The following is a 25,625-nucleotide window of genomic DNA, read 5'->3' as shown; positions in this document are numbered from 1 at the left end:
CATCGTTTGACATTTTGGAAGGCATCAACATTTGTTACAAAAACACAAATAAAAATGTTTATTCTCTTTCACTTAAACTAAATACGAACCAAAAAGAAAACAATTTAAGAATTTCCTTTAAGTTGGCAATTTAAGAAGTTTGAATAGGTAATTGACGTTTCAAGATCATTTAATCTTAAATGCATCCTTAAGTTTGGAAAGCAACGCAAAATGTTGGTGTTCACCGAATGACGTAATTTTTTACGACCGATCATATAACCTCGCCGTGAAATCATTGTTCGAAATTGAGATGAAAGCATTTCCACGGTAAACATAGTCACTTTTATTATATGCCTATCAAATTCCTTTTCCATATCCAACACTGACCGATCATATAACCTCGCCGTGAAATCATTGTTCGAAATTGAGATGAAAGCATTTCCACAGTAAACATAGTCACTTTTATTATATGCTTATCAAATTCCTTTTCCATATCCAACAGTGAAAATACAGCACGGCGTATTGAAAAATCCGTATCATGATACTGTCGTTTTCTGATTCCGTATCATGCGAGTATCGTTTGTAATCTCGGAACTACTTGCGCGTTGCTAAAAATAGCATGACAAAAACACGGATAACACCTGTCAACTTTTAAATACATTAAACTAATTAACTTTACTCACGCTCCAGAAGCATGTATATATTTAGAAACATGGTTCTCATGTTCTTCAAAGAACCATGAGGATTAGCATTAAGCCGAGAACACTTCCAGCCTACCTAGATAGCTACTTCAGTGAACTAGTTGTTGTCCATTTCGAAGTTCATAAATTGTTGCATTAATGAATATCCATGTTTATTATCATAAATGTGAGCAGCCCGCCAATAAAAAGAAGATGGCGAATTCGCGTCATCGATAGAAATAGCGATTGACTCACGAACTTCCCTCATTTCTGCATATTATTAGCGTCAACAAATCCCATGTATATTTACATGGTGTCGCGAGGTCAATTTGCCCTGCTCTATATATGTTTGTGTTAGTGTCATATGTCTACATGTATGTTTATCCAGTACACGTACTGTCAAAGTCCATCTTTCTTGTGATTATCCATTTTCTTATTCTTTCATTCCTTTCAGGCATTTCAGTCATTCCTATCATCCACTAATTCATATGCTAATTTCAGTTTCATTTTCGCTTTCACTTTCTATATTTACTTAAGTAGTTCGCCTGGTGCACAGCTGGTAGCGGTATTTTCCTCGTGCACAGCGCACTCATATTTTGTCGACGTAAACATCGTTTGATAAATTTGGAAACTTTATTGTTTTATTTCTTTATAAAAGTGTATTTGGATAATTCCAGGTATGATTTATTACTATAATATACATGTTGGCATGGTGTGAATTTGTCTTTTGTGTAATTTGATGTATTTGCACTCATATTTTGTCGATGGAGACGTAAACATCGTGATAAATTTGGAAACTTTATTGTTTTATTTCTTTATAAAAGTGTATTTGGGTAATTCCATTCGCCCTGAGAGACGAACCATTTTCATTCGCGACATTGGTGGCCAGTGTAGCTTTTGGGTTTCGGCCTTGGGTCAAAATCCAGCTCATTCCGCACGGTTTGGTCGTTTCGTCGAGCGCGGTCACATGACTACACACGTGATCAAGCACATGGCGAGCACATGTTATAGGTCTTCCGGGACGAGACCGGGAACCAGTGGTCAACAGTGAATGGTTGTAAATATCCGGTTTTAAATTGTCATACGATTTTGATGACATTTCGTCTTATTTATGTTTCATTTGACACTAATATAATAAGTGCGTGGTTGTGTTTGGTATTATCTAAGTGTCCTGTGAGAATATTGACACTATTAAGTACATTATTTCATTGGAAGTGAAACTTAGACTATTTTAATAGCAGTTTCCTTGATTTGACGGCTGATTTAATCAACATAAGCATTTCATCGGTGATATTCTACATTGATCAACATTACACATTGGAACTTCGGACTTCTTACTATATGAAAAATTTATTTAGTGTTTTGAATATTTAAATAATTAATTTTGATATTTTGATTGATTGCTTTATGAATTTATTTTTCAATTGTTTAAATATTTTATGTAATTTTTCAGATTCTATTTTGAGTGAACTTGCCTGGGCACAGCACAGCATGCAGCTCTTACACATACTGTTGCAGTTGTAGCATAACAAAGGTGTTGGTGTGCAATTAATATCGCATTCCATTCATTTACTTAACAACTTATTGATAATATAAAGGCATTTTATTGACTTAATACATCCATTCTTCTCTTTCTTTCTACAAGTCCCTTGTGTTAGTTTTTCACTTTGTCTTTGAGCCCGCCGGTATATTATACCCCTACTATACCCCTGTGTTATTTGTATACATTGTAAAAAAATGCATAAATTAGGGTCAGATTCACTAGGTTCTTTTTGTGGTACTTTATACAGATAGACACATAGTTGTTTAGGTTTTAGCAAAGATTAGTGTTTACACTTTGTACGTAGAGAAGGGGAGAGTGCAGTTTGAACATAGTAGTAGTATTATATGTTATATATGGGTCTCTTTAGTAATCATTTTTATTGCAATATTTTTTTTAGTTTCTGAATACTGATCTTTTATTTTGAAAATACAAGAACAGTATTATTTTGAGAGCGCTCTGAAAAATTACAGGAGTTGTGAAGGTTTTGAAGTTTATTAAATGAAATAAATTTTCATTTAATGAACTCAATTTTCAGTCTAATTTAAATTTGCAAATCTGGTTATTAAATTATACAGTATTCTGCACACACTTGGTCATCTTCATAGTGATACATATATTCATTGACATAATAGTTTTACACATTTATTTAGTGATAAACATTGTCAGACCATTCGCTAACATCAATAAATAACAAAGTGTTGATTTTCAACACATAAAATTCTCAATTCAATATAATTACAATTATTTCAATTCATTCAAACTCATAGTCATATATGAACAAAATTTGAATAGATTCCAAATTTCTTATTCATACAACATAAACATTTGGAAATATTCACGAAGTTGTTGATAAAATGGACACTACTGGTGAACTCACTGGGATCCAAGATGAGAAGCTGAATTTTTTTGCTGAGCAGCTACGAAAATCAGGGAGGTACAGGGTATTGGAAACTTCTAGCACTCCTCGTTTTGATGCAGACAGAACTCGTGTCCTTACGCCAACTCCTGAGAAAGTCAGTCGCGACAGTTTGATTTTGATACAGCGTCAGATTGAGGAGCTCGCCCGAAACTTCTTTGTCCTAACAACCCATTTCTGGATGATAAGCCTAAACCAGTGGTTGCTGCTGTTCAGTCTTCATTTCAACCACCAGTTTCTCTCTCAGATCCTGTTTATGATCCTTTTTGTTGTTAAACACTAGGGTGTCTAGAATAGAAAACGACTTGAGTGTCATCAATATGAGACAGAATCAGCCCAATACAAACTAAAATGCCCCCGCTTTTCCTGTCAAGAAGAATAAGCCTGTGGTGGGTTCAAACAGGAACGGACCTTCATCGAAGGGGAGCCGATAGGAGGCCCGGTGCCCATTCACACAGCGCCCTTTATTAATAGATCGAATGAGACGACTGTTTTTTTGAATGGCACTTCCTGTTTTGCCTTGCTTGACACGGGTTCAATGGTTACTACTCTAAGCCAACGTTTTTATAGCTCTCTTTACCCTAGGCCTACACTTTATAGTCTAAAAGATTTTGAACTTGATATTTCTGGTGCAAATGATGCGAAGGTTCCATATTGTGGATACTGTTTGATTGATATGACATTTCCGTTGCTGGATATTGTTCCTTTATCTGTACCGGTACTGATCATACCTGACACAGATTATTCATCCAGTGTTCCTATGCTGGTAGGTACCAATGTTATCAACTATAAAAAGTATTTAAAGTAAAACAAAAATTGAATCAACCGATATTTATTGTGCACCTTTACTAGAAACCAGATGATAAACTTGCAAGAAGAAAATAAAATTGTCAAAAACTTAGACAAAATTGATATCGTTGTGTACATGGCTTGGAATCAAAATTACATGCATGTTTTGCAGCTTTGTTGATATATTTCCAATTCGAAATTTACTGGGTTTTCCTACCACGTAAACACAAGTAAATTTAAACCAATATGCGCTATTTTTAAACGGGTAAATTCAGTCGAGACAGTGACCAAATATTCTTTTAATTATGTAAATTGATGTATTTTCACCCGCGTATTTCTTTCGATTTTACATTTCTAGACTTATTTCGAGGAAATACTGTATTTTGGAACTATCTAGTGTCTCTTTAAAACAAGTATGATGGATGCCCGATGCAGTCTAGAGCAGAGAACGAGTTATTCAATCGCTTGCATTAAAAGTAAGAATGGTTGCCCTTTGATGATTGCAATCTCTATTCATGTGATTCTTTTTGTACAGCAAATTTTAAGAGGCTTCTGAATGTGCTCGGGCGTTTGGAATTTAAAAGATGAATTCATTTTCTTGTAATAAAGTTGAGAATTTGTTTATATTACTAAATCAGTGTCTAATTTCATTTATATTGTAACGACTTTCTTGAGCGTTGTGTTATCATGGAAAAGGCCGATCACGTGTGTATCCAACACCCAATATAAGAAGCTGATTGTACGAATAATTAGCACCTAAGTCGTTTGTTCAAATGACGGTTGATTCCGGTCCAATGTCTGTCTAGTCTGGTAAAGAAACATTTTATCAGCATGTTTTTTTTAACTAACTAGGACCTTGCTTAAGGTGTGTACACACTCATTACATTACCGATTTAATGTATAACTATGCAAATAATGTCCAAACAACAGTGCTCAATAGTTGATGATTGAAATCTTTACGACATTCAACTCAAACATATTACCTTTATCTTAAACGTTACTGGCAGATTTCTGAAAATGACTAAGAAGAAATCATCTATCCCACAAAAATCCCTATCAGTAGATTAAAAGGGTAAGGCGACATAATCAGGCCTAAATATCACGAAAATACGTAGTCATCAATGATTGATGTACATTGCAATGACTGAGTAAACTACATGAAATATTTGTCTACTACACTAGGTCAGAGTTTACCGGTTATTTCAACTATTTACCCCCTGGGTTAAGAGGAAACGAAAAATAAATATTTTTCTATGAATTAATATCACACACCCATTGGTGTCATATTGATTGAGACGGGATAACTACCAAATATTCCTTCGTATTGTTTGTGATATAAGTAGTATTTACCTTCGTGTCTGTCACGCATGATTGGGCATCTTCAGCTGAACATTATATTTACGTATTTATAGTATGAATGGAGTTTCACTCAAAAAACAGTAGCATAATCACCCTGGGATGTTGAAAAGCACAAACAACGTGCCCTCGTTGACTAATCGTTCCAATATGTAAGTGAATGTGTATTTTGGGTATGCGTCCTAAATTCGGACAATAAAGATTCAAGATATTTCAAAATTTATTTACAAAATATCAAAAAACATTTACACGAGTTTACAGTTGAACTAATGTACATTTTATACAAATCAAACATAAACATAGAAATGAAAATTCTATATACATTCAACTGCTAAAAATGAAACTATTACATGGTAGTTAGTTAGATTTATTTGTTTTCCTCTATGTAAAAGGCATTGAAAGCGTTGAAACGCTGTAGTCGCAACAAGCGTCCTTATACTTTTATTACAATTATGTTCACAGGCAAGAGAAAAAACAATGAGTGGCCACAAACTGTAACCGCAAAGCCTCTATCTATACCTAAAAATAGGAAATTTAAATTGATGAAATCTTAATACAATTAGCCAGTTTTATAACAATCACTGATAAGCATATAAGCTTCCATTTCACAAGTTTATTTCAAATGTAAATTTAATTAAATGAAACCCAATATAACCTAAGGGTGTTTTTACAATTTGAAGTAGATTAGCAAAGATTGTTTTTTCATTCAACACGCTTCTATTTCCTGCGTTATTGTCTATAGTTATGTTTTTCCTTCGGTTTCTCACACATCTATATTCATATAAAATTCCTTGGCTTGCTATCGGATTCACATTCACGTTTCAATTCCATGCGCGTATTTAAATGAAGTGGTATCTTAAAATTTCGCATTTTTTAAAACACATAACACTGTATGTCCCATTTAGAAACCCCGGCTCGTTAAATTATTTAACATATGTTTTCAAAAAGAAGATCTGACGATACCTAAAGTTGTTTGTGGTATTAGAGTTTATCGGCCTGCTGACTACAGCCAAAACTCTACAAAGTAGTATATACAAGCATTACTTCTTACCGGCAATTAGTTTGAATACGCGTTTATACATAGCCTTTGAATTGTTCATAGGTCATATTTACAAAACCTAGTACTAAAACGTATTATATATCATCAATACGTCTAACGTACATTGTATTTTGAATGCGCATTGATGCATTATTAATTCTGTTTATAGCAAACGGCACACTAAACATTAATGTAAAGAGAAAATACAGTAATCAATAATTCAAATAAAATATAATATATAAAACTAAGAGGCAAAAGGCAGGTGTTTAAACTATATTGGACTTGAGACACAAACATACATACACTACATACACACGTACAAACAAACACCACAAACCGACCAAATATGCATCAAGATAGCCTTACGGATAAAATGAAAAAATCTGCCTTGGAAAGGTCAGTGCGACTGGCGTTCACTGGAAAAGGAGTCTTCTGGGGGTATAAACTAGACTATATGGCCAAAACCGCACAATGGTTCCAACATTATTTATTAATAACAAAACTAATAAATAAAATATAAACCTTACTTGGATAGATTTAATTTTAATCATGATCTTTAAATTTAATCTGAATGAAAACAAATTATGCTCGACAAACCATTCCAATATACTCATAAATTATGTGAATTGCATAATTCAAATACAAAACGTATTGTTATTTCAATAGTATCATGCAACAACGACCTAAAAGTGTGAAATTTACTTTGGAGATGACGACCTGAATGTAATGCAGGAGAAAATCTCAATAATAATATCTAACTTTTGGCTGAGATATGGATGGATGGATCGGTTGGGTGGATACACATTTATATCTCTTTCTGGGACATAACTAAAGTATTAAAAATTAAATCGCCAACTTCAATCATGCGTTAGGTTTATACGAGAGAGCCGTTTTGTTTTAGTTCATCACTTTGTTGTTTGCTTCGGCCTTTGAGTGTACTATTTATTATCTAGTTTTGCTTCGAGTTGAGATTAAGGAGGCAGTTCTATTATCTTCGTACAAAATGCTCTGTATGACTCATTTATAGGGAAGACTCTAATTCATTACTTAGCAATTCACATTCGTCACTCGCAATAGCATGAATATAATCCACATGAAATTGTCCTAAATCACCAAATATTTCTTCCCCCTCATCGCTTTCTCTAGTAGCTGACTTTAGCCGGTCCTCAGCCTTGTTTGTTTGACAAAGTGTTTCAAGGTCCATATGATCTTTCGTGCACATACGTTCAATACTGCTATAAGATTCTACAACGCTACTTCGGGGATTAACTCCGTTCATATTGTCTGTATTACAGGCATGATCAAGTTCACTATAATAATGTGTGGCGCTGTGCCTGGATCTAGTTTCGTCAGTACTGTCAAGACCAGTTTTGTCTTCAGATTTTGAGATGCTCTGTAGGGAATTACTATCGTCTGTACATTCGTCTGAAGGCACGTTTCCAGTATGATAGTCAGAAATTGTGGAGTTAATTTCATCATAGTGATCTGGTGAGTTTTGCTCACCGAAGTACCGGTATTGTTCCATGGTTTCTGTATTAATTGAAAACAACGGATCAAAATATAACCATTCGTAATTCAGTAGAACCTTACATATATCTGCAGTAAGCATTATAAAAAATAGCAATCATTTAATTTCTATATATATATCCTTGAATTACAGAAAGCCGACCCTGCGGCAACAACAAAAATCAATTATTAAAAGTGACTATTGTTTGATTTTCTGGTCTTATTGAGTGTAACGCCTAAGAGAAAAAAATCTACCTAGCGATAAGCAAATACATTCACATTATTTCTAGTGAAAACATGAGCTTTAAATAAATTGATGATATGAAAATGTACCTTCGTTGATGTCGGCATACAGGTCAAGGTTTTGCCGTCTCAAAGATTCTGAGAGTTGCTGTCCTGGTTGTACGCCAACTGAAAACACTTGGCATGGTTCTATGCGTTCATTCTGCTGTCGATTGAACCTACGTTTTGTAACAATAAGGATAATGGTTTGACATTTATAACAGATAAAAATATCACCAAGAACAAGCAAATGTGATATAATTTTCTTTAAGTCAACGGAAAGAATATACTTCTTGTTATAAAAATAAGCTAACATCTAAAAATGTATTTTTATCCTGCAGAAGCAGAGTTAACTGTAACGAATCAAAATTATCTTCTGAAGTCACAATTCCAATCTGAACCTATGTATCTGACGGCTGCGGAATATTTCTGAATATGTTCGTACATTTTAAAATACATAGTTGCACACACATGGATTTGCTTCTCGTAACAATCCACCCCTACCTTTTTCGAGTCTTTAAATAGCAGATAATCCCGACAACAACGGAAACCACAGAGAAAATAGCTAGTATCAAGGCTGTCTTTAAGTTGTCGGTATCCAGAGTCACAGTCTGACGATTGCTCACATCTACCGAAGTTAATATAACTTAAGCATTATTCAAATAAATTGCTAGCATGCGCATATAACCAGACACTGAATTTTAACAGGCAACACTTTCTCAAACAGTCTTAGGTGCCACATAACTTGACCGTGCTTACCATACGATTTTCATGTTTTTTGTGAGTTTTATTACTTTAAATGTTTTTTTTCTTATCACAATGATTTTAACCTGAAAAGCTGAGTTGACATGTTAGAACAAAAGATGCGATAAAGATAATTCGATAAAAGTGGGCCTGGTAGCCTATTTTTTATGGTTTAAAAATATTTACAGAATTTAGAAGTAAAATATTAATGTTTATAACTGTTATGATTCACAAACGTTCCTTTTAATAATTCGATTGCTATTATGTTACATTAAGGATACAGTTTTAGCTAAAAAATCATTGGATTAATACAAATATCCTCAAAATCTTTCATCTTAAATTTGAAATGCATTTGATATTTGATGTAGAATGCTTACCCCCGCATAACCTACCACTCCACCCAGGGATACAGCCGTTAAAACATTCCCCGGTGGATGAATTACACCAGTTTTCATATGCGTCACCTTCACAGTTGGTACTGCATTTAGAACTGCACTTCTCGTCCCAATAACCGTTCTCGCATCCATACTGACATACACCGTTAATATCGCATGAAGCATTGGAGGAATTTCCCTTGCAGTGTTTACATGTTTTGTTGCAAAAGTCACCGTAGTGATAAAGATAACAGCCATACAAACATTTGCCACTTTGTCTGTCACACTGCGGAAAACCTTCTTTCTCGCGACACCCTTGACCACATTTGATAGAACAGTTTTCTAAATACCTTCTGGTACAGTCTTTACAAATACCACTTGATTTATTACATATTCCATCTAAACAATTTTCTGAACAATTTTGCCCACAAAATTTCCCAAAATAACCTGGTGAGCATCGACCCAAGCAGCCTTCTGTTGCGGAGAGCTTCGATTCACATTGCTTTTCGAGAGCTGCAAATGGAAATAGTTTGTTTAATAATTGGTCATCCTTAGTTAATGACGAATCTGTAACATTTTAAGGAATATTGTAAAATGCGGATTTTTTGTTTCTGTAATTAACGCAAAAAACTATTGACACACATGCATGCGTTCACTTATAGGCTACTGGGTAATTTTTGTAGTTTCCTTCATTTAGTTACTACGGAATATTTATGACTGACTCAGGAAAATGCTCAAGTCAAAATCAAATTTAAACAAGGGTCAAACAAAAATACGTAGAGGCCTTAAATGTAGCATTTATTGTAGGTAGAAATAATACGCATACATGTCGAAGCAATTGGCAAAATCATATCGTTTAGAGTGAAAATTTCCAGTCAGTTACGTTGATTATGATTGTTGTTGTTATTCTTTTAAACAAGAAAGTGTGAGCATCAAAAAAACTTGTATGACGTTGTATTCATATTTATATGAATAACGTTATATATTATGTACCAATTATATCACAACACGCAGTTCAAATCGAAAAATACATTAGTCCGTACTCCACTGCAGTGCAATACGACCGAGCTTCAATCTGCTGATGTCCCGTACTAAGAATTATCGTTCCGCGATGCTAAAATGACGTCATAAGATAAGATAGTCACAATTTAAAAGACAATTATTATAAAATCATGTGTCTTTAAAGTAATTTAACCCAAAATGAATATAATACAAGGTATGATTGTACCGCGTTTAGATCTTGAATGTTGTATTCGACTCTCGTAGATTTTCGCGGACTAAGCTTTCACTCCGCTTACGCCTCTTGGAATCCGAATATTAAAAAGTCCTCTCAATAATAGAGTAAAAATATGGAGACATACCCAGAAGTCAAACATAAAAAATAATCTCTGTTTAAGTGCACCAATTACGGGACCACACAACAATGAACTAAGGACACACACATATATTATCATCACATACACAACACAGACACCAAACTTACACTACAAACACAAATACAAACACCACAAACAAACCATACCCTCATCAAAATTGATTTAATGTTAAATGATGGAATAACCGCCTATGAACAGTCAATGAAACAAGAGTTCACTGGAACTCGAGTCTGAACTCCCGTATCAAAACTCAGTGCTAATAGCCCTATGATAGCATTAAAATAATAGTTTATTTTTTCATTTTTAAATCAGAACTCGACTACTAACAATTAGATTTCTTAACAAATTAATCGATGCCAAACTACATCTATATTGGAGTGATATTTTTTTTATCATGTCTCAATGTCATTAATATATTCCATTGATGCTGCAGTAAGAGCCTTCGAATACAATGAAAAATTCTTCCATTGAACCAAATTATGTCAAATCCAGTCATAAATATAAAACCAAAGAAAAATATCTTCAAGAAATATAAAATCTAACGAGATTGTGAGGCACTTTTCATTTTTAACAATATTTAGTTCCTTTTTATTAACATCTACATAACAATGTCTTAACTTCGAACCCCATTTTCTCAAAACAAACAAAAATCTTTAAACGGGATGAAGCTAAGCTCACTATTTCAAGTAATTTTGTATTATCTTTATAACATTTGTAAATATCGAAAATCTTAATTTAGTAGACTGGCTTAATGAGTTAAAAAATGTTCATAGATTTATTTCGATTGCTTTAAATACTTGATTAGAATTACTTTTATAAATAATTATAATAATTATGTTGACGTGTATTTTACAAAGCTTAATTTAATAAATCAATTAAGCTTTGTCTTAAACTTTTGGACAAATACAAATAGATTCAAAATTGATTGTTTATCTTAAATCTGAAAGGCAGTACTGCTTTTAATCTTAATAGTAATCTTACCCCCACAAAATAAACCTCTCCACCCACGTGTACAGCCGTTTATACATTCTCCGGTGGATGAATTACAACGGTTTCCTTGCTCGTCACCTTCACAGTTGGCACTGCATTTAGAACTGCACTTCTTGTCCCAATAACCGTTCTCACATCCATAAAGACATACACCGTTAATATCGCATGAAGCATCCGAGGAATTTCCCTTGCAGTGTTTACATGTGTTGTTGCAAAAGTCACCGTAGTGATAATGATTACAGCCATGCAAACATTTACCACTTTGTCTGTCACATGTCGGGAAACCTTCTTTTTCGCGACACCCTTGTGCACATTCTAGTGAACAGTTTTCTAAATACGTTTGCGTACAGTCTTTACAAATTCCACTTGATTTATCACATATTTCATTCAAACAATGTTCTGAACAATGTTTCCCGCAATAATTGCCGAAAAAACCAGGTTTACATTGACCCAAACAACCGTCCCAGGAACGATTTGATTCACACACCTGTTTGAGATCTACAATCGTAAACAGTGTTACAATATTGTGTTGTATCGAACAAAATAACGAATGAATGTATGATATTGAAACTAACAAGGAAAACTTGTATAATGCCTGTTGTTTTGTAGCACATGTGGCTGTACGTTTTCAAAAACGCATTTGTAAGCAAAAACAAGAAAATAGAATATAAGCTAGATCTATTGCGTGAATAATGGCCTTAAGGCTAGCTGGCTTTATCCAGTAAATCCCAATGTTTTATCACTACGGGATGTTTTTTTACTAATCCATACAAATATTAAAACAATGAAAATCATTATTATTTACGCATCATTAAAATCATACGTAAAATTCAGGTTCGTTGATTTTGCTTGATGTTGTTAAAACTTAAATAAGGTAAAGAAAGGCAGCGCCACCGAATTACGTTAAATAACATTATTTTCATATGGACCTTAATAACATGATAACTTGCTTAACCTTGTTTCAGGTTCCATACGTCCACCAAAGAGTATTTCTTTATTGGTAATATTCTAGCAGGTTTAAAATAATATTTATGCAAAAAGCTACAGAAACATGCTCAGTAGCAAAAACGTTTAAACATAAACCCGGTTTAGTGGCAATGGGCAAACGCCAAAGACATAGAACACAAAATCACAAACAAGTAACATAGAACAGCACAAAACTCTACAAACAGCACAGTGCATAAATACTATATATATATATATATATATATATATATATATATATATATATATATATAATGGTTTGTTTATCAAGAATTGTTAGGTACCGCCTTGGAACGGTCAGTAAAATGTAAATTTACTGGGTGTTTAAACCAGTTTATGTGCACAAACCTCACTCTTATCCCAACAATCCTTAATAAAAATATAAATCTTGTCAAAGTATGCATTTACTTGAGGAAATTTATCAATAAAACGAATAAAAATAAAAAACGAAAAGGTAAGCCCAAAGTACTTCTATGATTAGAGATCCCAACTCTATCTGCAGACGGAGGGAATCAATTCAGAGCACCTAATGCAAATACTTTTCAAAGATACGATGCAGTCATCGTTAGAAACCAAAAACATCACACACAGTCTGCCTTATAAAATAAAAGGTTTAAAACTGTGTGATCATAGAGTTTCATAATAAAACGCATCATTGTACTAAAACTGAAGCAAATTCTGCTTAATGTAGGTGTTAATGTTGTGATTTAACTGGATATTTTTTAAGTATACATGTTTTTGATACACGAATTTAAAACGGTTGAATATGTATAAAAATTATCATCATAATAATATACTACTTTATCACAATTGTCCAGGAAATATGTAAGTAAGCTCGCGAAAGGCTCGGTACTTAACAAATTCCCTGAACTCATTTTGCGTTGTCAGCCAATCTGATTGTATTCTGAGTCAGAAAGATGACCTGTACGTTTCCTACGCTCACTCCGCCCATTTCCCTATCATAAATAATTTAACTGGCAAGGCGAAGGAATTGATCGGTTGAGTCGCAGGTTTAAAAAATGTATGTTTGTTTTGATGAACAAAGAGCGTTTTAAATATAAGTTTACCATGCCAACTCATGATGTCTTTAAATTTATTTCAAAACTGTACTATATGAATTATTATAATTACATGTATCAGTATAATTATAAGTGGTAGAAGTAGTATACTTATAATTAGTATTACTTTATTTGTATTAGTATTAGTATAAGTATTAATTGTTGTAGTATTATTGATAATATTATTTTTAGTAGAAGTGTTACTTAAAAAAAAAAGAAAAAAAAGATGTTAAATGGATATCATATATCCTTTGTCTAAACGGAAAAGGAGTTTTCTTTCCAGTTAAGCTCATTGATTATTTTTCATATTTGATGTGTAATGTATGTCTGTTATTCATGTCGGAAAAGAGCTCATTGAGCTAATATTTCTTGATAACACATACCCAACTTTAAATTTAAAGATTCTTGTATTATTATTATTATTATTATTATTATTATTATTATTATTATTATTACTATTATAAAGACGGTTGGACAGAAAATGACTTACTGCAGACACCAACAGCCTCATTATATAATGCCATTAGTAAATTGGTGCCATGATTTTACCTCTGTCTCATGGGCGAGGGTAATTGAATGCTAGTTCTTATACCTTGGGACTAAATGATTCCCATAACACTATTGTTTGTTAGTTTCATCTCTATGTCGCTATTCCATTTTATTTATCAAACGTGTATCGCAATATGTAATTGATGATCTCTTAACTATTATATATTGCTATAATAGCAATTATTTGCATCAGTCGTGTTTGATTATTGTTTCAGTGGCCACATCTTAAATAAGACAGGAAAAAGTGTATCTTAGTCAGCGTGGATATAGTTAAATATTGAATACGTAAATATTACATTCTCTATCGTAAATATGTGCGACCATTAAAATCGTATACACAGTGGTTGGCCGATTACCGGCGATAGTCGATTAATCGTCGCCGCGCGTTCAAATTTAACGATGTGCAATAACGTTTTGCTGTTATCGACAGCTGTTTGTTTTGATTTTGTGTTGACAATATTACATTAATGTGCTTGTTGTTTGATCGAAAAGGTTACAAAGTTACAAACTACATAAATAATTTACTTTTTTATTTTATTTTATTCTAAAGGCATGCGATAAGTATAATTTTATTTCCCAGTAACTACTAACAAGATGCGAAAAGACACATATTGTATTAGTCTAAATTGTCTGAAAATGATCGATTATTTGGATTAATCCGGTAGCCCATCACTACGTTTATACCATCGAAAATACAGATATTCCTAACGTTGTATTGGTGTAAAATATTATGATCTATACTTTATCAGTAACATTTGTCTTGTTTAAAATGAGATTTTGCACAGTATTTATCATAATCAACAATTTATATATGATCAAAAGAGATGACTTACTGCAGACAAAATCCATCTCATCTTCACCTAAAGGACAGTTAGGATCTCCGTCACACAACAAAGTATTAGGGAGGCACACGGAAGATAAACAAAAATACCGGTCTCTTCGAAAGCATTCATCAACGGCTGTCAAAAAACAAAGTGGAAGCATCAAAGAGTACAAATATTAAAATATGTTTGTTAAAATATGAATAAAAATATCGTTCGATAGATAAGATGTTTAAACACCGTCACAAATACTAGTATTAAACATAATTATATGTTATGAATATCATTAGTCTTACTATTTATATATAAACCAACTAACAATGTCAACTGCATTATTATCATTATTTATATTATCATAATTATTACATACAATCCAAATATGGCTGACAAAGATACTTACTGCACGCAGGTGGAGACTCATCTTCACCGTCAACACAGTCTTTATATCCGTCACAGACCCGAGAATATGGGATACACTTCTGGGAAATATTGCACAAAAATCCGCCGTGTCGAAGGCATTTACGCATGGCTGTAATACAATAGAAAAATGACTGCATGGAATGTCACCAATGTATCAAATTTACTTATAAGTAAAACGGTAAACATAATATTACTGAATACATGTATGGTCTATTGGAATGGTGCTTAATACTAATAACGCTTCAAGATAACTCCTTCTCCGTGAAAAATATTCTAGACCATTACATACCATATATACCATCACCAATAAAGTATTCTGGTATTAAATGTAATCATATACAATGCAGAATATTGGCTAATTTAAATATAAGAATCAGTTCAAAAAGCGCACAACATTATTTACAACATATTAATAAAAATGGTCGACAGGGATGACTTACTACAGACACCAGCAGCCTCATCTTCACCTCCTATACAGTCAGAATTACTGTCACAAACCCGATGATAGTGAATACACTTCCGTGAAGAGTTGCAGAGAAAATGGTAATTTTTACTGCACTCATCCATGTCTGCAATATATGGAAGAACATTTATGCATCGAATGTTTGGAATATTCTTATGCGATGTAAAATCAAACAAACACTTTATTTATAATAATAATAATAATAATAATAATAATAATAATAATTATTATTATTATTATTATTATTATTATTATTATTATTATTATTATTATTATTTTCATAAGACGGTCGACAGAGATTACTCACTGCAAACACCAGCAGCCTCATCTTCATGTCCTTCACAGTCATAATCACCGTCACAAACCCAATCCGGGCGAATACACTTCCGTGAAGAGTTGCACATAAAGTAACCTTGATGAAGGCATTCATCAATGGCTGTAATATAAAAGACAGTAGAGGCGCCTTTTGTCACAAACGTATGAAATATTCTTATGTGATGTTAATAACCATCGCACTGGTCTTATATCTATACTGCGGTACCTTTCTGTACAATAAATGAAATTATATTATATTGTGCATAAATGTCCCGACGCATGGCCGGTGTAGTTATTTCGGCGATCTTCTTATTATGCTAAACGCCATTTACATTACAATGTGTTCAAGATCCTCCGTTTACCGTTAACAATAAGTTCCATCATACAATATAGAGCTTTACCTTAGCCTAGGAAGTACAAGTATAAAATTGTTATGAGCATGAAATTATTAACAATAGTATTTATCGAGCTTCGTTAAGTTTTAATTAACATTTTGTTTCACTACATTATTTTAAGAATTAGCAATTAGCATATTTGTTAGATATAACAATATCAACCAAGAGTTGTTCTCTTGTCTTCCGTATTTTAAGTAAAAAACATGTCCGGAGTATACATAGTTAAAACCAAAATCCGGTCGTTAGTGGCAGGCGAATAAACTGAATAACAAACGGTTTCTACCCGAACGCCCATTTTTGCACTTAAATCACTCCTTTTTAATTAAATAGAATACAAAGTGTGCTCTTATTCATTTTAAATTCCCGGATAAATCATCTTAAACGATGTATTTGCATTATCCATAGCCTTTGCTCTCAAGTAAGTATGACATTGAAGAGAATATTACCAATTGAGCAATTTAGTGGAAGCCTGTAATATATCTAACATGCTAGTACACTAGATGATCAACATCTTTACCAAATTTTAGAGCCAACAGTTGATGTAGCACTCGTTTGCATGACAGTCTCTCATGTTTGTATAACTTTAAAGGAAAAATATATTGGATATGTTTCCAATGGACAAATAATAATGCAGATCTTCATGAAATAAGCCATCTAGAATATCATTTTAAAATGTACAGTTCAAAAACTATAAATTAAAGCCAAACAAAGGCTTTGAATATTTGCGACCATAAAAAATAAATAACTAAGGTCAATCAAACGGCAGAGATGGTCTATGACCTATTTTACAAAAACACTCCGCAGATTGTTATCCTAGTTTTAAATATGTTATTTAATCGAATGGTAATTTCCTGTATTATTGGAATGGAAGTATTACTAGTTCCCATATCTAAATAAGGCTGTAAACAGGATCCGAGCTATTATAGAGGTATTTTAGTTGTTAATGTAATGCATAATATTTTCTCTGAAATAATAAATGACCGTTGAAATGGGTGGGCGAAATAATTTTTTCTGCTTGCAAACTGTGGTTCAGAAGTATAATACAAAGCCTAGGGCGGTGGGAGGCGTTTCTATTGTATTAACGTAGACTTTTAAAAAGCGTTTGATTCCCTAGAAAACTTTAAATTGCTTCTGATCTTGCAGTCAAGATTATTGATTATAATATATAAACAGTTCTGAAATACATGTATTACGCGAACATTTGAAAGATGAAGTGAAATCAAAGAACAGTTTGTAAATAATTTTGGGAGTGAATTCAACAATCAATAGAAGTATTGTCTTTGGGGAATTTGGCCGTTTCCCACTTATTTACTGTCAATAAATACAATCAATACAATATTGGTTTACTATACTACAACTGCCAAATCATAGATTCTGAGTTAATTGTTATATATTTTGATATATTGTTATATATTGTTGAACTCGTTCGACGATGTTAAAACATGTTGTTTATATACTGTATTTGATATGTACGGGTCGCTAAGGTTGTTGGGGACATACCTATGCTTACATATATTTTAAGCAGAGTGACACTGATTGCATGACGCAAAATTGTCACAACAATAAAGATAGTTCTTCGCGTTGCATATATTTTAAATCTCCTGTAAATATTCAACATTCTATCTACCCTTTAATATTAAACAAAAATAACACATTTTAAATCATACATTAATCATAGAAGAAGAAATTGTAATGCACAACTTGAAGGTCAAAACAATGAGTTTCATGTTTTTTCGAGTTTCCTCAATGAATGATATATTAAAAACTAACTGCTTAATTGGTACGGTCGCTTATTTTATTTAAAAAATAGTGACTGTGATTGAAAACAGATGAAACAGTCAGGAAGGCAGGGAAGCACAATCTTATTCAGGGCCGAATGCTTTTATTTACAATAAAATTGTGTTGAGTCGAGTATGTCAAAGTTTAGTTAGACGTAGTTACATCTGTGCATAACGTTATAGAAAAGTTTTAAGATTTATGAAAATATCTAATAACACACGTTTTCTTTAAAACATATCGTTTTCATTGACGTGGTAATGTCATAAGTTGGGTTGTTTAGACCATAAAACATATGATGAAATGACACTTTCATGGGAAAGTAGACATTTTGAAGACATTACTTCTTCTCTAAATTAATAACACCAGTTATGTTATCCATATATTCAATAAGAAATATACCCGCTTATCTATTAGAAAATTACAGGTTTCTCAAGATTAGTGTATTTAAATTACATGAAAGTATGCGCATTTTCTTTCGTAATATATTGATATGAAGTTCGTTTAGCTGAGATAGAAATATAAAGAAAATATGCGAAATTTTACACAATTATCTGTGACGATTTTCGAGTTAGCCTGAATTTTTGACATTACGTCATTAAAGTCTAAAATAGTTCGGATAAACTATAGAGACTGTTTGAGTCAGTTACTATAACCAACAGATAACGAAACGAAACTCCCAACCAGGTTTTAGTAAGGTTATTTTGTAATGCTTATTATAAAGGATGGTCCACGAGTAAGAATGGTTCGTGTCTATCTACGTTCGTTAAATATTTTTGTTTGTATGACTATGTACAAAAACAACCGCTTGACTCATGTGTTGTCTTGACTAAGTAACATTTCAAAAGTCTTTGATAAGTATGCGAATGTTCAACATATTGGAAATAAACGAACAAGAGAATAAGAGCACACAAAATATAACACACATAACTCACATTTTATCATTCATATGGCACCAATATGCCAGATAAAAAAAATAGAAAACCACCATAAATTAAAAAAATTATAGAAACATTGAATATAATATACAGTCTGCAGAAATCACGTTATAAAGAATGTCCACATCTTGCACACCTAATTCATAAAAGGTTCGATAACTATCATAATGATCCGAATTAAAATATTTCTATTTTAAGTTCAAGAAAAATCTTAGTATTAAGATATCATCAGCAAATAAAAAGATATGGAAGAAAGGTTGGGCGACATTTTGCAGCCGTCACACAGCATCTATCGCATGCTGAAGGTTGTACGCTACAAAAACAATTGTGTACATTTCTACGTTAAAATGAAACATCTTACTAGAACAAAAGTTATTTACGAGCAAATCAGATTGTGTAAAAGATTTAGAATCTAAACAATTACAACTTCATACCTAAATTGTTGGCCAACTCAACAGTTATATAATCCTAAGAAAAATCCATCCACTTGAAAAATAAACTCAGAGATAGGCATTTCCGACTTGAAACTATACCCGGAATGTCAGCCTCTTTGCCAGCAGTCAATGTTTCAATTTACATGAAGTGATAAAATAACGTTAAGAAATACTTCTTATGATAATAATGCCATTTTTTAATTCTCAGTGTATTCTTTATGTGCTTTTTTTTACCAGCAGTGTCTTCAATAGAAATATTTAAGTGCGAAAACTACGGAAAATATGATGCCAATCCTAGAGTGAAAGATAAATACAATCTAGAAGTTATGTTATCGGATATTTGTTTACTAAATGTACGTATATATAAAGTATTAAAATATCAGCCATCGCATGGTGGGGAATGCTCCATGACACTTATACTAATTGCAACGCTTTCAATGTATTAATAAACCTATCCTGATCAGATGTGTTATAGTCTGGTAATCATTCACATATTGTATATGGTCACCTAAATTTGGTAATTTCATTTCTTAGTAACGTTGTGATCAATAAAAAATATGTCATAGTTAAATCGAATTTACCTGAGAAGCTAAATATCTGCAATATCCAGAAAAGAAGAAATGCCTGAAATAGAAGAAAAATATATTGTGTGATAAACATGGAGAAAGTTCTCCCGATGTTAAGGCTACACTTCTTCTTCATAAGCTATAAATCATTCAAACATAAAGAAACAAATCAATAGTAACATAAGGCCTATGCTTCTGATTCACAATTTGAAAGAATGGGAAAAGTGCCGGAATAAATATTAATATAATGTTCACATAACCTATAATACAAAGCATTTGAATGTGTGCAACATTTTGAGCTGTGTTGGGTCCATTGTGTAAAATATCATTTGTAATTAATCCATGCTAAATTGATCCAGTGGTGAATGTCCTTGAAATCATGATGTCTCGGGACGAAAAGGTGCTGCCGTATAAAGCATTTATGATTATATAACGAGCAGTATACTTCGGCAAATTTATTGTACGTAGATCTCAATAACGTGGACACATCCGCGAAACATATATTTATTTCCTTTACCATTCATATACCATTGAGGGCATTTTCTATCTTCTTTGTTTACATTCCTTTTTATGAAGCTTGTGTGAATCTACAAAGTATTTTCCCTACTTGATTTATTTTGATACAGAATTTTATGAATTTGTCATTCCAAAATATTTTTCAAAATTAGCCTAACATTTGTTTATGAAATTCTACTATTGTGGCGAATATTCTTCTTCTTGTAACATTCCACTGTCGTCACATGTTCATATGTAAATGATTAAGCAAACTCGAACTCGTTCAATACCAGTTCCAAATCAACCGACCGACTATTAATATATTTGTAAATGACACAGGTTTCTTAATTTATAAGGAACTCATGATATCGTTTAACCTAAATTCAGTATTGAATGATTCGTATTTTACTGAACAAACTTATTGGGAATCATGCAGGTTCACCATCAACTGCAGTATTGCATGACTGCTGTCCTACACATAGAACGTGTTCTAATGATTTAGTTGTATTATCCCGATATCAAGGTCTTTACTGAATTTTAAAGGTTGAGAACAAAAAAAAAATGCGTGTTAACAAAGGTTTAACAAAGCATCACAGAGGTTAAGTTCATCCAGTATATCTAAAAGCATAACATAAAACACTATCTTGAATGAAGTACAAAGTACGCAGTGCCTGCGTCAATAACACTTTATTGCGTTTGCAAGTAGGTGCCATTTTGTAATAAAGTACCACCAAGATGGATGTGAAATTTATGAAGTTAAAAAATAAATATTTTTTTTTATTTGGTTTTAAACATTTCAAACCAATAGAGTAAATTTTGTGCATGGATACATAGCGATCGGTTACAAATTATCATTTATAAGTAAGCAGACATAATGTAAGAAAATAAATTAACATGTGTTAGAAGTTTAACAATAAATTTAAATTTAATATCATGATAAATGTCTAATTTCTATTATATATAGTAGTAACAAAATTGCTAAATTGTGTCTTTTTCACACCTTTTAATTCGTCTTCAATCGCATTATATATTGTACAATTTCTTTCATTTACAAGTATTCTATTCCATATACCCAGTTCTACATTTAATTTATGTGAGCTCATTCGTAACTTACTTAAAGAGATTTTGTATATTGCAATATTAATACAATTCAAATATGGTTGGAATCCAAACGTGAACATGTTCTGAAAAATGTTGCTATTGAAGAGTCATTAATCCCAAATTCAAGGTTTTGAATAAAATAATCCTTAACACGTTGTTTAAAAAGCGAAAAGAATAGAGGAATATCATTGACACCCTGGAAAAGCCAGACGTGAAAACAACCCAATTATTTAAGAACTTACTTTAAACAAAGTGCCAAATTTAAACATCGCAGTTATTTTTCAATATATTATAACATTATATTGGCTATACCATGAGAATAAAAATCCGACCTTCCAGTCTCCGCATAGACGAAATCGTTTTGTGTTGTTGTGTTGATATTTAGCACTGAGTTAATGAAACTTGTATGTATACGTTCGATTGCAACCCATTTGATGCCACCCAAAAGTTCTGACCACTATCATAATATTGGTGAAATTACTTTATCGAGTAATTCTTATTTATGACACGATGAGATATAAATGAATTTATTTAGATATCTTTTTCATTGAAATATTGCCTTCTTTTTCTGTCTAGAATGCGTAGTTGTGGCTTGCATGAATTATCCGCCTGTAGTAAATTAGATTTTTAAATTGTATTACTGTATCTATAATATCATCGTAATAGTAAAATATTCAATTATCTGAAACTCTGCCACCATATCGAAATATTAATACCTTTATGGCACTATATAACTTTCCGTCCATCTTTCTGGAAAATTTCCTAATTTTAGTATTTTGTTTAATAATACTAACAAATATGGCGATATAACTTTCTTTCCATAATTGAAAAATTCATTCAAAAATAATTCAGGCCCTGCACTTTTTGATAAGTTAAGCCTTGAGATGCACATAATAAGATCTTGTAATGTGAGTTGGCTATCAAGTTCTTTAAACAATGTGTTCAACGCATTATTCATTAAAGTATTATAATACAGGACAGCTTTGTCTGTTTGGAAGAACATATATTCAGGATTACTTACAGCCTTAAAATAGGTAGTAAACGAGTCGAGCGAAATATTTTTCGGTGATTACGGAGTAGCACACTCTTTCAGTAATTTCCAATACTCTTTAGCATTTGCAGTCCTTGAAAATTATAATGTCGTCATTTATTTTAATAAAAATCCCTAGCACGAACCATTCTATAGTGGAAGTAGTACAGGTGGTGGTGGTGGTGGTGGAGGTGGTGGTGGAGGTGGTGGTGGAAGTGTTAGTAGTAGTAGTAGTGGTTGTAGTAGTAGTAGTAGTAGTAGTAGTAGTAGTAGTAGTAGTAGTAGTAGTAGTAGTAGTAGTAGTAGTAGTAGTAGTAGTAGTAGTAGTAGTAGTTTTATCAGTTTCATTATTATTATTTTTTTTATTTTTTTTATTAACATTATGTATTTTATTTGTTCTTTGACGAGACCAAGGAACGCTGAAATGTGTGCTACGACCATCATACGATCCGCTGCAATGTGAGAACGACCAAACCATGGAATGTGTGCTATGACGAAACCGCTGTCCGCTTGAATGTATGTTTTGACGGAACCATCGTACTCTAAAAGTCTTCTATGACGAAACCACCGTGTGCTCGAATGTGTGCTATGATTTAGCCAACGTCTGCAGGACTACGTGCTTTGACGAAACCACCGTCTGTTGGAATGTGTGCTATGACGAAACCACCGAACGCTGGAATGTGTGCTTTAAAGAAAACTAAGTACGCTGCAATGTGTGCTATGAAGTAACCAACGTCCGCTGGAAAGAGGGAAATGACAAAACCACTGCCTGCTTGAATGCGGGGAATTACGAGACCACCGTCTGCTGGACTAAGTTGAATCACGAAACAAGCGTCCGCTTATAAGTGTGCTATTACGACTGTTGGAATGAGGGGAAAGACGAAAGCACCGTCTGCTCTAATGAGGGGAATGACGAAATCACTAACGCTGGATTGTGCGCTATGTTTGAACCACCGAACACTTGAAGGTGTGCTTTGACGATATCACCGTCCGCTAGAATATGTGCTATGACGAACCACTGTCCGCTAGAATGTGTGCTATGGCGAAACAACCGGAAGCTGGAATATGTGCTATGACGAAACCACCGTCTTTTGGACTGTGTGCTATGAAGAACCAACCGTCCTCTGGATCTTTTTGCTATGACGAAACCACCGTCTGCTGGAACGAGTGGATGACGAAAACATCGTCCGCTTGAAAGTGTGCTATATCCAAACCACCATACGCTGAAATGTGTGCTCTGACGAAACCAACGAACTTTAGAATGTGTGCTAGGACGAAACCGCTGAACGCTGCAAAGTGTCCTAAAAAGAAACCACCAACGCTGGATTGTGCGCTATGCTTATATCACCGAAGCCTGGAATGTGTGCTATGAAATAAACCGCCGTCCGAAGGAAAGTATACTTTGATGGAACCACCGTACGATTAAATGTGTGCTATGACGAAATTCCCCGTCCGCTGAAATGTGTGCTACAACGAAACCGCAGTACGATGAAATGAGTGCTATGACGAAATCGCCGTTCGCTGAAATGTGAACTATGACGAAACCATCGTATGCTTGAATTGTGTGCTATGACGAAACCGCAGTACGCTGCAATGTGTGCTTTGACGAAACCGTAGTACGGTGCAATGTGTCCTATGACGAAACCAGTACGCTGCAATGTGTGCTATGACGAACCATTGGACGCTGTAATGTGTGCTATTTCAAAACCGCCGTACGCTGCAATCTGTGCTTTTACAAAATCGCCGTACGCTGCAATGTGTGCTATTACAAAACCGCCAAACGCTGGAATGTGTGCTATTACAAAACCGCAGTACGTTAACGAATGTCTTAAATGTTATAGTGTTTAAAGAAAACTTACAATAAGAACAATCCGTATCCATGCCATAGTGACGATTACTTTTTTACTGGTCCTGTCCGGCTTAAAACTATTTTATTATAACTTTATTTTAGCAATTATGAACGCTCTGAATGAACTCAAACCGTTTTCTGAAAGAGTGATTACCGCAATTGGCTAAACATAGCAATGAAACAATGACAGTTACCGGAAATCATCATCTAGCATTCTCGTCCGTGTTTCAATGCAGATTATTCTGAGCTTTGGACTTAATAAACTACACGTATTACTTACGATCTGAATTGACAATGAAATGAGTGCAATAATAAATAACCACAGCCTTAGTAGACTCGATGCTCATTTTTATATAAAATGCAGTGTATCAAACCAATGGAAGAAGAATACTAGTAGGCATGTACAAAAAATGTGTCATGTGAAAACACCAGTTCATCTGTACGATAAAGACACTTTGACTTTGTTATATTCCTGTTATAAATAACTGTAGTACACTATTTTGAGATTGAAAATAAACGTATGTGCCAATGTGTTTTGCAGTATTTCCATAATCATAACTGTATGCTGACCTGTTCACAAATTTAAGATTGTGAAATGCATCTCGCATTATAATGCCTTAAATAACAAATTACATATACCTTACAGTTTACGTGTGTCTTCGAATATAGTATGTTTTCGTTACTTGAACCCGCCTATCCCCCCCCCCAAAAAAAAAAAATAGCATTCCAAATTGCCAAAAAAGCAACAACACACAAACGTTAAGTTATATGGTAGTGTAAAGTAGTATTTACTGTAGCCTCGTTTTAAAACAGCTTTACTATAATAAATCAGACATCTCTGTTCCACGTTCATCCTT

At 33.3% G+C, this 25,625-nt stretch overlaps 1 protein-coding gene across 1 annotated transcript; it reads right to left on the bottom strand.

Moving 5' to 3' along the window:
- Positions 1-7,323: 7,323 nt before the first annotated feature.
- LOC128245800 (cell death abnormality protein 1-like) lies at positions 7,324-15,973 on the bottom strand. The gene is made up of 7 exons (XM_052964027.1): positions 15,847-15,973; positions 15,387-15,515; positions 11,566-12,072; positions 9,227-9,721; positions 8,595-8,718; positions 8,142-8,269; positions 7,324-7,832 (listed from the first exon to the last, which is right to left on the bottom strand). The coding sequence occupies exons 1-7, from the start codon at positions 15,971-15,973 to the stop codon at positions 7,324-7,326; spliced, it is 2,019 nt and encodes a 672-aa protein (XP_052819987.1).
- Positions 15,974-25,625: the final 9,652 nt, after the last annotated feature.

The sequence above is a fragment of the Mya arenaria genome, chromosome 9, assembly GCF_026914265.1.
Source record: "Mya arenaria isolate MELC-2E11 chromosome 9, ASM2691426v1".
In the NCBI taxonomy this organism is placed as follows: domain Eukaryota; kingdom Metazoa; phylum Mollusca; class Bivalvia; order Myida; family Myidae; genus Mya; species Mya arenaria.
The sequence above is the reverse complement of the archived record's forward strand: the minus strand, read 5'-3'. Positions and strand labels throughout refer to the sequence as shown.